At 39.1% G+C, this 14,547-nt stretch overlaps 1 protein-coding gene across 5 annotated transcripts in view; it reads right to left on the reverse strand.

Moving 5' to 3' along the window:
- Positions 1–1,700: 1,700 nt before the first annotated feature.
- The window catches only part of nfic (nuclear factor I/C), a 75,127-nt gene continuing 62,280 nt past the window's right edge, over positions 1,701–14,547 (reverse strand). For 4 of the 5 annotated variants that reach the window (XM_083940369.1, XM_083940370.1, XM_083940371.1 and 1 more), the window contains one exon: positions 1,701–13,059. In XM_083940369.1, the coding sequence (XP_083796495.1) occupies positions 12,935–13,059 (125 nt within the window). In that variant the 3' untranslated portion in view covers positions 1,701–12,934. The remainder of the gene's footprint in view (positions 13,060–14,547) is intronic. The other variant, XR_014593845.1, reaches the window with a different exon arrangement.

Below are 14,547 nucleotides of genomic sequence, written 5' to 3' on the forward strand. Positions count from 1 at the left end.
CATTGATTAGTCCACATGAGTGGTTCCCCTGTTTGATTCATCACTGACATGGAGCAGGCTGATCACTGACACACTCTGCAACAAACCTGGCAACCCGACTGCTGGAATTATTTTTTGTTGTTGTGACTACGATCTTAAGAGACTAGAAGGTGGAGTTCTGCTCATTCTCCACATTCAACCTTAAGTACCTGTGAAAGAGCTTACTAAGGTGAAAAGAGATGAGTACACACTGACTGTGAAGTTTGACAGATATAGGAAGGCCATTTTTTTTAATTTTGGAAAGACTCCTACTTATCAATCTCGTTTTGAGGGGGGCAGGTTGTCATACAGTACACGTGAGAATTATAAACCGCTGTGCATAAACCTCCAAACTCATGAATCTGTTACTCAAACCAGCCTTTTTTCATTACGATATTTTTTGTCCAGCATAGAACAATCGACAGGAACAGGAAAGGATGGATGGGGGTGAGAGGTCGGGCAGAACATGCAGCAAAGGCCTGCGGGCCGGAGTCAAACCTGGATCTCTGCAGCAAGGACTCCACCTTTGGTATGAGGTGCACGCTCTACCAACTGAGCTACCACTCAGACCAGCCTTGCTGGATCGTTCTGCATGTCTCACCCGAACCTGGAACAGCACATGTGCTCCGATGCAGCCCTCTTGTTGTTTAAAGTGAAATTCCGGCGTAAAATCATCCCATGGTCTTTTTCGACACATAAATACATCAAATAAGCCATGGAGACAGTTTTTTCCGTGTATGAACTAACAGAGATATCCGGTAGAGTCACTAACAGCCGGACGTGGCTAACACTGATTAGCTCGAGGCAGCATAGTGAAGGCATTCAAACGTCTTTTTTAACCACTAAAACTGCTGAAAATAACAGCAAACCTCTGCAGTAGCATGAGAAGAGTCCCTACACAGAAAACAAAGCACCAATGGGCTCCTTCCTTTGGGATTGACTTTGGTAATCCACTTAAATGGACTTTACTATGAGAGGAGCTGGTACAGGGGCCAGTAGGTAAGTCTTTAAAACACTCTTAATAAACTCTGGGTTCACCAACTACGTTGTTGGTGCTTTGTTTTCTGTGTAGGGAATCTTCTCATGCTGCTGCAGAGGTTTGCTGTTATTTTCAGCAGCCGGCTGTTAGCAACTCTCTCCGTTAATAGTTCATAAACGAAAAACAACTGTCTTGATGGCTAATTAGATGTGTGCCAGTGTCAAGAAAGACCATTGGATGATTTTACGCCGGATTTTCACTTTAAATGCAGGGCTGTTGTCAAGTGTCCAATTCTCCAGAGTCATTACATGAGCAGATATGAATCAAATGAAAAAACAGGAGGTCTGTTGGCTGAGTTGTGGTATAGCTTGTTTATTAATGGTATATTTTTGCATAGGGAAACATACTCATTTCCAGTAATGAATTCATCAGCATTTGATGATAGCAATGACTAAATATGGTTATAATGACATATTATCAAAGATGTTAATATCCCCCACAGCAGAATAACATTAGGTCAGAAACACTGGTTCAGACAGCTGTCACTCAAATTATGAGACACTCAAACCGGAACAGAAACTTCCAACATTGAAGTGGCAGTTATCAGTCCATGACTTCAGTTTGGATGGCCGTGTGAAGACATAACTATGCCAAAGTGTCCTGTCCCTGTCTGAATGAAGTCTTATAGGAACAGTTTACAACATGCGAATAAAGGTTGTTTATTGACATTAGCTTCAGCTGAAAAACATCCAAAGGAAAAAGTACTTAAAGCTCTTGTTAAAGCTGCTATACGCTACATCCAGCCCAGAGCAGCAGCCCTTTTCCACAGTGAACATGTCAGGCCATGGGTTAACATCAGTGCTCCAGCTCTCCCAATGTGGAACATAAGAAACACAACTGGCCTCTACCTCACCTATTTTGGAATATCAATGCATTATTGCTTGTGTCCGATTTGTGTGTCAATTAAAATTGTACATAAAGTGAATTAGTCAAGTTCAACTAGAAAGTTCTGGTACCTTTCCATAACGTGTTCTTTCAGTAGTGACCATGGAATAATAATGCACTCTGAGGTGTTCCAGTATAGAAAATAATAGACTTAGGACAGGCTTAAGCTCAACTTTGTCTATTGTTTTGAGGTACTATGGGCAGTCATCATATATCACTGACAAAAAAGAACTATAGAATGTCCTGATGTGTTTTTTGTGAAAAGGACTGTGGTCTGTGTGGACTGTAGTCATGCAATAATTGATGAAAGCTGTTCATGCCTATGCTCTCTCTGATGTAAGGGATATATATCTGGAAGCAAGCAAAGCAGTCCTTTACTATAATATCTGAAAGGTTATGCGACAAAAAGAAAACCCTTAAAATATGAGACTGCATTAAAATGTTCTCTGAGAAACAACTCTTTCGTTCATTACAAACTGTCTTCAGCACATGGAGTAGACAGTGCACAGAAGCAATGTACTCACAGATACAGAAAGGAATCAATATGGCAACACTGTCACAGAAAACCTTGGAGCCCAGCGGAATCTGATGAGAGCTGTTCTGCTGTGTCTGAATTACAGAATGGGTTTGAAGGGCCTTTATCAAATACAATTCAAGTAAGAAACAGCAGAAAGAAATCTATTTGGGTTATAAGATTTTCCAGCAACCGCAGCAGTTAAATAACATTAGACGTTTATAGAAAAGAGCCCTCCGTGAAAACATCCCCCATACTAAATTGTTTCGATATCCTTTCTTCCTCACACAACATTCTGTTGCAGCTCTGAGCAACTGCCGCCGCTTCGCTTACAAATAGGGATCACCTCCAGCAGAACTACTGCTCCCTTAGAGTTAGAACAGCTAATAACACTAACCGCCCATCACAATCTTAAAACAGTTATGATTTTATATGATGCGTCTTAACAGAGGTCGTGCATACACATTGTTTGGTTATTATCTGCTAACAGTGCTAACAGTGGTAAGGTTTGTACCATAGAGTAAAGGAAAATCTAGAGGGAACATAACAACAACATACTTTAATAGAAACTGACCATTCCTCTAGTGCATATTTCCATAAAGTAAGCAGGATTTCTGATTTTTCAACCTGCCATCAGAGCAAAACTATAATCTTGTCAGCTTAGAAGCTTCAACCAACTACGCTAACACACCATCAAGTGGATCCAGTGATTACCGTATTACAACCCAGACGCCAGAACAAAATGTTTCTGATCTGCTGCAACCCGTTCACATTCCCTACTCGTTCACTTTTTGAGAGATGTGGTTAACGTGACTTCAACCAAAACAAAACTACATGGTTAGGTTTAGACAAGAAAACTACATGGTTAGGTTTAGACAACAAAACTACATGGTTAGGTTTAGACAACTAAACTACAAGGTTAGGTTTAGACAACAAAACTACATGGTTAGGTTTAGACAACTAAACTACATGGTTAGGTTTAGACAACAAAACTACATGGTTAGGTTTAGACAACAAAACTACATGGTTAGGTTTAGACAACAAAACTACATGGTTAGGTTTAGACAACATAACTACATGGTTAGGTTTAGAAACAACTAAACTACATGGTTAGGTTTAGACAACAACAAAACTACATGGTTAGGTTTAGACAACAACAAAACTACATGGTTAGGTTTAGACAACAAAACTACATGGTTAGGTTTAGACAACATAACTACATGGTTAGGTTTAGAAACAACTAAACTACATGGTTAGGTTTAGACAACAACAAAACTACATGGTTAGGTTTAGACAACAACAAAACTACATGGTTAGGTTTAGACGACAACAAAACTACATGGTTAGGTTTAGACAACTAAACTACATGGTTAGGTTTTGGAAAAGAGAGTTAGGGTAAGGCAATAAGACACTAGAGTTTGCCGTTTCATATTAAAGTTTCTGTGATTTGCAGAAATGTACAATGCCATGGAAAAAAGTCTGGCAACTGGGCTGCTTATTAACACCGAGGATACTGACAACAGCACGGGACATACTGGCTCCAAATGTAGGCAACATAAAGGTGTGATAGTAACAATTAAATATAAATAATAAAGTTGGAATAGATCTTTTTTCTTTTTTACCTCTTTTCATGAAATGTTTGACAATGTGATTTATTCTAGATAGATCATCGCTTTACTGATGAACTTCTTCCAAATATATCACAGTGAAAATTACAAAATGACATGTAAGTCAAATTAAAAGAGGACTGTGTCTAAAAACAATTGCTTTGACTGCCTACTCCCAACAATATATTAGTTTATGCTACATACTACTGTATAAAGACACTATGTAGATGGTCCAAGGATGTGCCTGGGGAATATAATTACAGTAGAATCCTGACCGTGGGGACTGTATTGTTTTCATCCCCTCTAAAAAACCTATAACTATCAGATGGTGGAGAAGATGTAGCAAATAGTTGACTGAAAGCTGTTCAACATAGCAACAATAGCTGAGGGAGAGACCCATCTGTTGATCTAATGGTGCCTTCTCTGTAAAAAAAAACATCAGGACGTCTCATTAATGGTGAAATTATGTAATTATGCATTCCAAGTAACAACTCAGTATGATGCAACAATGTTTTATACAATGACTAATGTGTGCAATAATGATGTAATATCGGGCCTTTTTCACAATAGATATTTGGATAATATCTCACTAATAGCATCATCGATGGCTCTGTTCTTCAAGGACGTCAGGACAGGGAGCAACAATACAAGCACCCTGAATCCAAGGCAGCTAAATGGAGTCATTTATTTTATAAATTACACCATTAGACTGGATATAAGAGATGGACGTTTGTGGATGTTTTAAAGCCTTGAGTTTGGCATTTTGACCATGTCATCTTGTTTTTTTTAAAACGCACAAAGCCAATGCCTTTTAAACAGCAAAGAGTGAAAACTGCTGACGCTAGTCATTCGGCAGACGATTACAGGTATTAGCTACCTAACGTTAGTGTTGTTAGCAAGGTACAACCAAATGCTGATTTGTAGATGACCAAGCTGTTACAATTATCTTTGTGACGCCCCACGCCCCAAAGCACACCCTGCTTTGTCCATTTTACTCTAAACAGGACCGTAATTTACAAAATAAACATTGCACTGTGTTAAGGAAAACTTGAAACTAGAGGTTGAGACCATAAACGCATTAGCAAAATTATTATAGAGGTGATCAATCAAGTGACAAGTAGACCCAATTTCTAAATTACTTCTATACAATCAGTCTTCTTCCAGCCCCCTGCTGGACATTAGATAGAATGCAGTGTCTGCATTGGCTTCACTATTCAGACCGTGAAGCCAAGTCCATCTCTTGTATACTCAATGGCTATACCTAATACATTTCCAAATCTGACATGTCAAAATGTCTTCTGTGTGAAGGGCCTGTGAAGTCAGTATGCTGGGTAAAAGATAAAGCTGATAAAGGAACAAATCACTGGATCACTACCGCTAATGATTCAACACTATTCAGAAAATACTTGTGAACTACTCATGTATTAGCCTTGAGTTGCTGATTGGTTCCCTTCAAGTCTTTGGTGCATTTGAAAATAGGACACAGCTTTAGCCCCTGAACATAACCTGAAGTCAAGGACCATTAACCGTGACTCCACTGAACAAGTTATAGTCTGCAAGTGTTTCCTCTAGATTTCCTTCAACTCTTTGGGTTGTTTTATGGCTTGTTACCACAGGACCTTCATAGCCCATCTCCACTGGCCAGGGCTGGTGATGTTCTAAATGCTGCACCAACCCCTGGGCTTAAGTGTAGTCTTGGAACACAACATGTACTGCAAAGCACAGCATACAAAACAACACAGAACTAGCAGTAAAATGATAGGCACTGCTTGTTGAAGTCATTTTTGGTCGTTTTTCAGTTTCATGCTGTTTACCTGCTGGTATATTTGAATAGGGCAGAGACAAGGATAAGTTTCTTGACAGAAGGAGAGCACAATGTTTGCATGAGAGGCTGAACTGATGGGTACTATTTTCTCTCCCAGTTCAATTTTTCTGATGATCACATTATTCTCATCTCACCCCACTTTTGACTGGAGGTGTCCTGAACACACTGAAGTACATTATAGTTAATTCCTCGATTGGAAATGTCCCCTCAAGAGTTGGATGAAATCTCCACTTTGATTGGCAACAGTTTTACCAATGAAGTTACCGAGAGCTGCACAGCATTTGACCTTGTTTAAATGGGTTTGATATAGAGACCTGGGCATACTGTATTTATAATGATCAAATGTCTCAGCTGACACCTTCAGAACACACTGGTGGCTGTCGTCATGTAGGGAAGCTACATGGATTTGTCTGTCTTTGTTCATCTGTTGTCAGATTAGTTTAAAAGTCGAGAACAATAGAAATGAAGAAATGATTCACACGTCATAACCTGCTTTAACACAACCAAACCTCTCCTGACAGCCAGAAAACACACAATCGCTTAGGCCATCTGTCTCTAAAGAGTGCAAACACCATCTCTACAAGCTAGATCACTTTTATCTTGGCTACAGGTAGAACTTCTGGTAGACATGAAGCACTAATACAATTCTTAAAGCACAGTGCGCTCAGTAATCTTGATCAGCCTTAAGCTAGTTTTAAAAGGCAGCTTTGATAAGGACCAAGGGGAGCCGTTGAATTCATTCCTTGAGTACAGACAGCGTAGTGCCCAGATGGTCACTTCTCTGCCTGCTCTCTGAAAGTTGACTCAACGTTTGGAGAACGGTAGCCATGAGAGGGCAGACTCATGAATGTGCCTCCAATATATTCTCCTGTGTATACACATGCTATGTTATATTTAAAATTCTGCCGAAAAATGCAGGAAAATGTACTAATACTTTATGGCAGAGGGTTGCCCAGGATGTTGGTATTCCTGGTGAGTTTTTACTGTATATATATTTGATTTAGTAGTAGCATTGTAGCAATGACAACTAGCTAATTGCCAGCAATACATATCTTTCTACGATCCATGATGCGCAAAGATATGAGAGAAAATAGTGGGTAATTAAACCTTTTAAGTGGCAAAGTTTGTGATTGGAGTGATAGGAACAGCACACCACCAAAGCCCAACCTAACTCCTTACATGGAGTTTGGCGTTCTTAATCCTGGAGCATCCATCTAAGCATCTAATATCACTGTGAACAGTTGAAAGCCCAGAGGGCCATGACAAGACGGTGGTATCTGACGCCAAGGGAATGAGAACGGGCTGGTCTATCACTGTGTATGCAAATCTGATCCAGAGTCAGATTTTTATTTAAAATAACTCATTTAGAGGATTGTGCTGCCTTACCTATGCATTCTATCTCACTTTAATTTGACTTCCAAGATTGTCTCTCCCACACTATAATTTTCACCTTTCATCATTCATCATCCCTCACATGGCTCACTTACAATTTGTCCCATTTCATGGGTCTCTCACTCTGCGGCTTGGCCACCATCTTAAGAGAGACAAAATAATACGCACAAAAAAGACAAGACTTGAAGATTCTATACATCCTTTTTATGACTGATAAGTCCATGTTACATATTTTTTACACACGGTTGTGTTTAAAACTATAGTGCTACAAGCAACATAATAATAACAACTCAAGAAATAACTAAAAAAAAAAGCCAAGTTGAGCAAGAATAGTGTTAAGTGCATGCATTCATATAAAACTCAACTCATCTATGGCCCTTTTGTAGTATAATGTCACATGATTGGTCACACGGTCAAAGTCATTATCCTGGCCAATGGATGTGTTCTCGTGGCCAATTACAGAGCTGCGGAGCCTCAAACATGTTTCCATTAGATGGGATTGAGTGGCTTGGCCACATCGGCTAAATACCTGACAAAATATTCACAATAAGACTTTTCCCTGCAATAAATACTATCACTGTGTTTGCACGTATTTAATACTTTATATTCAAACTGGATATACAGTAGACAGAGCTGCACAAGGCTTTTGTTTGTATTGTGAACATTTAAGCAGGACTTACCCGAGACTTCACTTTCACAACCAAAGCTTTTGCAAAGTGCCATTTTCAGATCCAACGTAGCCATACTGTAACCTTCATTCACAACGCACTGGTGTCCACATTTTGGGACAACACGCATCTAGTTCATTTTCAACACTGTCGATGTCCTCACACACAGACGCACACATCTATCAGCCTACATTTCAGAGCCACTGAACCGGATCAGCTCTGAGTGTAATCAACAGCCAGTTACGGTGGGGTGGTGTCATCGAAAAATCTACACTTTAAGGAACAGTCCAAGATTTTGGGTGCTACAATTCATTTGTAGTTTTAGCCAGAATAATAAGACAACATATCTATGCGCCCAGCTCAGTCTTGACCTCAGAAACCGCTGTTTGACTGAATCATTTTAACTCCATGTCAACTTCAGGGCTCAACATTAACTTTTAAATATCCTTTTTGCTTCTGGTTTTTCTGGTTCTTTGTCAGTTGAATCAATTTGCACATTCGTCTGTGATGTTGACGGGTTAGTCAAACTTTTCACCACAGTCAAACTACATCCTTTGATTCATCACTGTCTCGAGGACAGATGCCTTCTTGCATGCCTTGCATATCAACAAGGCAACAAATGTTTTAAAAAATGTCATTTTGGGGTACACGTTTTGCTCTTGTCCCTATTTTAAATGTTAAAGTGATTGCAACCGATGGTAACCAAAGGGCAAGAATTGGTTGCCAATTTCTCAAAATGGTTTCCATGGCAACCTTGCACATGTTACTGTGGAGCCCTGATCCACTTACTCACTTTCTTTGCCACGTCATGTCACAGGGATGACAGAGTATCTGGAGGGCACCTCATCACCAATGACCATCCATCCTTGAGCCAGGAGAGAGGATCTATATATGGGTGACGGGATGACACCAGAGCCGAAAGAAGGTTAAGGGTTGGGATATGTTGTCTATACTGTGTGTAGGCATTATGCATCAGATTACTATAACCAACCTTCTAACTGGACGGTGGGGTCCTTCTCATGTGTCTCTTAGAATCTTAATAAACAAGTGTAATTCCCAAAATGTCAGACTTTCCCTTCCACTGTGAAAATGTGCTGTCTTTAGTTGGATGGCAGCAGAGGATAAGCACTTTCCCAACCTCTGCTGATGCTAATGAAAGCTTTCTCGGAGCTTGCTGTTTTATACACTGCCACTGTTGAACCTAAAACTGTGTACCTGCTACACCGCTTAATGTCAGGCAATCACCCATGCAACTTTTTTTTGAAGTGTTACCAGCTGTACCGTGAAAAGTACGATCACTTTTCCATAATGTATTATTGTTCTTTAACTAAAGGCAAGGCACATAATGTGTTTCATGAAATATCGTGCAAAATAGAAGTTTAATATCAGGGCTATTATTAAAATCTAAAGAAATAGACAGCCCTTCAATCCACTGCTGTCTGACGTAGTACAGAGTACAGAGGGAGAAGGAGAAAGAGCAGGAGAGGGAGAGGTATCATCAGTTTGAGCCATGCATTCATTAGGTCAACACAGCAACCAGGGCAGCACCATGCAGTATACATCAGCTTTAAGCCAACTTGAACCAAACCTACTAAAGCCCAGCTCATATCAGCACCTTCAGTATAAAATTTGAAGCCTAGTAGACACTGACACTAACCCCAAACCATGGGAAAGGAAAAGACACCTGTGATCAGAATGAACACAAAGCGAGTTTTAGACGAGGCCTGACTGCATGCAGAGTCGAGAGAAAGAAAAGGCAAATCCTAGACTGCGTAAAATCCTGTGGGGATGCTTCTGTGTGAGTGTGAAATTAGGGATGCACCGATTTAGCGGCTGAACATCAGTATCATCAGATATTCAACGGGTTGGCTGCTATAGTCCTATCAGTTCATAAGATGATATTCACCGACTGCAGTGGCTGATGTTAATCTGCTGGGTTCCATCAATTTTTTTTAAAAGTGTTGAGTTTGAATGCTTTTGAAGCAGTTTCACGTGAAAGAAGGTTTTATATATATATATATATATATATATATATATATATAGGTTATAAAAGGGGGAATAAATAACAACAAAAACAAAATACACAACAAAAATACATTGTTACCGGTGTCGGCTATCGGCCAAATAGTTATTTTAAACATCGGTATCGGCCCTCAATTTTACATCGGTGCATCCCTTAGGAAAATATTTCACCTTCAGCCAAAAAACAATCACACTAATTCCAACACAGCTTGATACTAACGTTTTAAAAAGAGAGACAAAAGGAGATAACCTGGAGGAAAAGTGTCAAACACACATTCACTCTCCACACGCAGTCGCTTCACTGGCTGCTAAGGTAGCCCCATTTGTGACCTCAGCACGCACTCTGAATATTACTCTTCCCTCCCCACAGATGCCTGCTTTCTGCCTGAAATGATCGAATATTTTCCTGTAGTGAAACCAATGTATGAATCGAAGCGACTTAACAACGCGGCTCTGCTCTTCTTGTGTATGATGATGTACATAAGGTCCGCTGTTGGAAATACTGGTTTCACCCTTTTAACATTTGATCCTTCCAGACAGATGGAAGACACACTGCTGTAAAACAAGTCACATAGCAATGTGTTGACTTTTCCCCTACTGTTAATGGAGTGACATCTTCAGACTGCAGAAACACCCCAGCGTACAAATTCATACGACTAACGTGAGGCCAAAATCAATCTGATCGCACCTCAACACAGAAACACTAATCCACATCTCAGGCAACACATTTCACTAGACTGCTTTATAGTTTCAAAGCCTTGGAGATTAAAATATGGCACAGATTATAAAATATTAGTCCCTAAAAATCTAATTTAGATTCAGTGTTTTCATCTCCAAAGAGATGGTGTACGAAATAGCAAAAGGCCAGGTGCACATGCATTTGAAGTATGCATTGTGCAGACAAATATCAATAATGACATGTTTTGTAATTTGCTTCTGCTTCTGCATCCAGATCTTTGACAGCTACACACAGACTGAGTTGTTGCCATCCCATGAATTGTTCCTTCTATGAACATGTGGTTTGAAGATGTCGCCATTACCGCGGATAGAATTCATGTTTGGATTCTGTTAAATGCTATCCTTTTCAAACGCAGCATTTAAGATTTGAAGCTATTAAATATCTTTCAAAAGGCTATCGACTTAATTAAGCTGTGGAAAGCCAGAATATAGCTTTGCCTCACTAAAGCACTGCCATAATGCAAATATTGTGCCAAGGTTGGACACAGAAAAGCAAGCAAACTGGTTTCAAATGCTTCATCTGTTGTTTGTTGCTAGTGGTAAACCGTCACATTTGCACTGTCACTGTGCCTAACCTGTTCCTCTGAAACACAACCCAAACAATACTCCACAGACCGGTCAGGTTGGGTTGGAACGATGGGGGTCACGATTTTAATTGTTAATCGAAAATCGATTGAAATGAGCTTTAAGTTTCAATCATCAAAATCAAAAGCAGTACATAATGAGTCAATACTCCATAGTCTAACCATAGCATAGCAGTCAGTTCTGAAAAGAAAAATCAAAAATCTAATTCAATTGTGACCTTAAACATGGATAATCGTGACAGCTGTAGTTGCAACCTGTCAGGGACGCCTTCACCACCACTCTTTCAGAGCGGGACAAGACACCTGGATTTTGTGCTCAGTTCAAGTCAGCATGCACATGACCCGCTGCCATAGCCATCGACGACTTCAAGAAAAACACACTACAGCCAGCCAGCTTGGTCACATGCCACATCATTAACTTAATGCTAGTGCAACGCCTGCTATCTCTCTTTCTAATCTACCCAACGAACACATACAAACCCATCACTGAGTTCTGAGATCAACAGAATCTCCTTTAAAACAGAGCAGGGATACACGTGGAAATGAAGGAACCATATTCCCAACATGACACACACGCACACACGCACACACGCGCACACACACACACACACACACACACACACACACACACACATGCACCACCCCACACCATGCTACAGTTTACTGCTGGCTGTGCTGCCACGTGATCCTGGTTTGAGTGCACGTCTCCTCTGAACACTGTGCCTTTGGCTGTTTGGATAAGTACTGTCATGACAAACTGATCAGCATTTGAAGGGAAGGACGCCTCAGCAGCAGCAGCAGCAGCAGCAGCAGCAGGATATTTATGTAAAAAGATGCAGTACCACTGAGCCTCTGTCCAACTGTAGCATTGTGTGTTGTGTTGGAGGAGGCATGAATATAGCTCTTATATTCCACTATTACTCATTGTTTTCTGATAAAAAAGCACAATCAAACAGTCTTAAAAACATGAGCTTAGCAAAGCAACTTAATGGTTTCAGGCTGATGATTGTCAATAAAAAAGACAAAGCCTCTGTCTTTCGGTGGGAAGAGAGAAAAAAATGCTCTGTTTCAACTCTAAATTTTCTCTAGACGTATCAATAACACATTTAAAAGTGCAAAGAAACATTACAAATTAACAGGATCTCTCTTTCTATCTGGTTCAGAAAAAGGGAGGCTTATTTGCATATATTATAAGCAGCACCTGCAGCGGAAAAGGGGCATTCTGGGTGTCGAGGGGAGATGAGGTCTACGTCTGTCCCAGGGAGGAGGCCTTATACTGGATTTAGTGTAGAGACCCAGGGTACAGGGCTGAAGGCTGACATCCATTCCAGGGAATCAGGCCTCATCCTGGGAACACAGTTAGGTTACAGGCTTCTGGATGTGGTGGGTTGAGGCCCGGTTCTGGTCTGCAGTTCATCTGGACCAACCAGACATCTGCTTGACTCCACCGCTTTCACTTGAAAATCACAACTCATGTCGGCCGACATTGGTGAGAAGCATTTAGCGTCACATAGCATAGATCTCTGTTGCTGCGGAAGAGCAGCTTCCTTCTTCCATCAAGGCGGTATCTCCAGGGTACATACACATATAGAAATATATTACACTGTATATTTATATATATGTATGACCACATGTTCTGCTTCTATAAAGATGAATATACTTTTCCTCTGGAAATGTCTTGGCAACATTGTTTCCTTTCGTCCAGGACAGTACTGCCGTGACAATCAGCTTTCCTCCAGAGTTCACTCAGTTGCCCAGATACCAAGACTGCAACACATACAAAGACACAGTGAACATTCACTTTGAAATGAGTCCGATTATACATGAATAACTTCAGATTTTATACACCATCTTGGAACACACGTTAGCAATTCACACACTGTAAAATATATTATTCATGAATTTATATCAAAACACGCTGTAACTCTATGTCCGGACATTACGAACATCCTACCAACATACCATCAGCAAATGTACGTGTGTAAATCACACACACTTTCATATCTAGTACCTATAGCTAACGGTATTAACCATTCATCCAGTACTTATAGCTAACTATTTTAACCATTTATTCAGTACTTATAGCTAACTATTTTAACCATTTATTCAGTACTTATAGCTAACTATTTTAACCATTTATTCAGTACTTATAGCTGGCTATTTTAACCATTCATCCAGTACTTATAGCTAACTATTTTAACCATTTATTCAGTACTTATAGCTAACGGTATTAACCATTCATCCAGTACTTATAGCTAACTATTTTAACCATTTATTCAGTACTTATAGCTAACTATTTTAACCATTTATTCAGTACTTATAGCTAACTATTTTAACCATTTATTCAGTACTTATAGCTAACTATTTTAACCATTTATTCAGTACTTATAGCTGCCTATTTTAACCATTCATCCAGTACTTATAGCTAACTATTTTAACCATTTATCCAGTACTTATAGCTAACTATTTTAACCATTTATTCAGCACTTATAGCTAACTATTTTAACCATTTATCCAGTACTTATAGCTAACTATTTTAACCATTTATTCAGTCCTTATAGCTAACTATTTTAACCATTTATCCAGTACTTATAGCTAACTATTTTAACCATTTATTCAGTACTTATAGCTAACTATTTTAACCATTTATTCAGTACTTATAGCTAACTATTTTAACCATTTATTCAGTACTTATAGCTGCCTATTTTAACCATTCATCCAGTACTTATAGCTAACTATTTTAACCATTTATTCAGTACTTATAGCTAACTATTTTAACCATTTATCCAGTACTTATAGCTTACTATCTTAACCATTTATCCAGTATTTAAAGCTAACTATTTTAACCATTTATCCAGTACTTATAGCTTACTATTTCAACCATTTATCCAGTATTTAAAGCTAACTATTTTAACCATTTATCCAGTACTTATAGCTTACTATTTCAACCATTTATCCAGTATTTAAAGCTAACTATTTTAACCATTTATCCAGTACTTATAGCTAACTATTTTAACCATTTATCCAGTATTTAAAGCTAACTATTTTAACCATTTATTCAGTACTTATAGCTAACTATTTTAACCATTTATCCAGCACTTATAGCTAACTATTTTAACCATTTATTCAGTACTTATAGCTAACTATTTTAACCATTTATTCAGTACTTATAGCTAACTATTTTAACCATTTATCCAGTACTTATAGCTAAATAATTTTAACCATTTAACCAGTACTTATAGCTAACTATTTTAA

Source organism: Echiichthys vipera, assembly GCF_963691815.1.
Source record: "Echiichthys vipera genome assembly, chromosome: 3".
In the NCBI taxonomy this organism is placed as follows: domain Eukaryota; kingdom Metazoa; phylum Chordata; class Actinopteri; order Perciformes; family Trachinidae; genus Echiichthys; species Echiichthys vipera.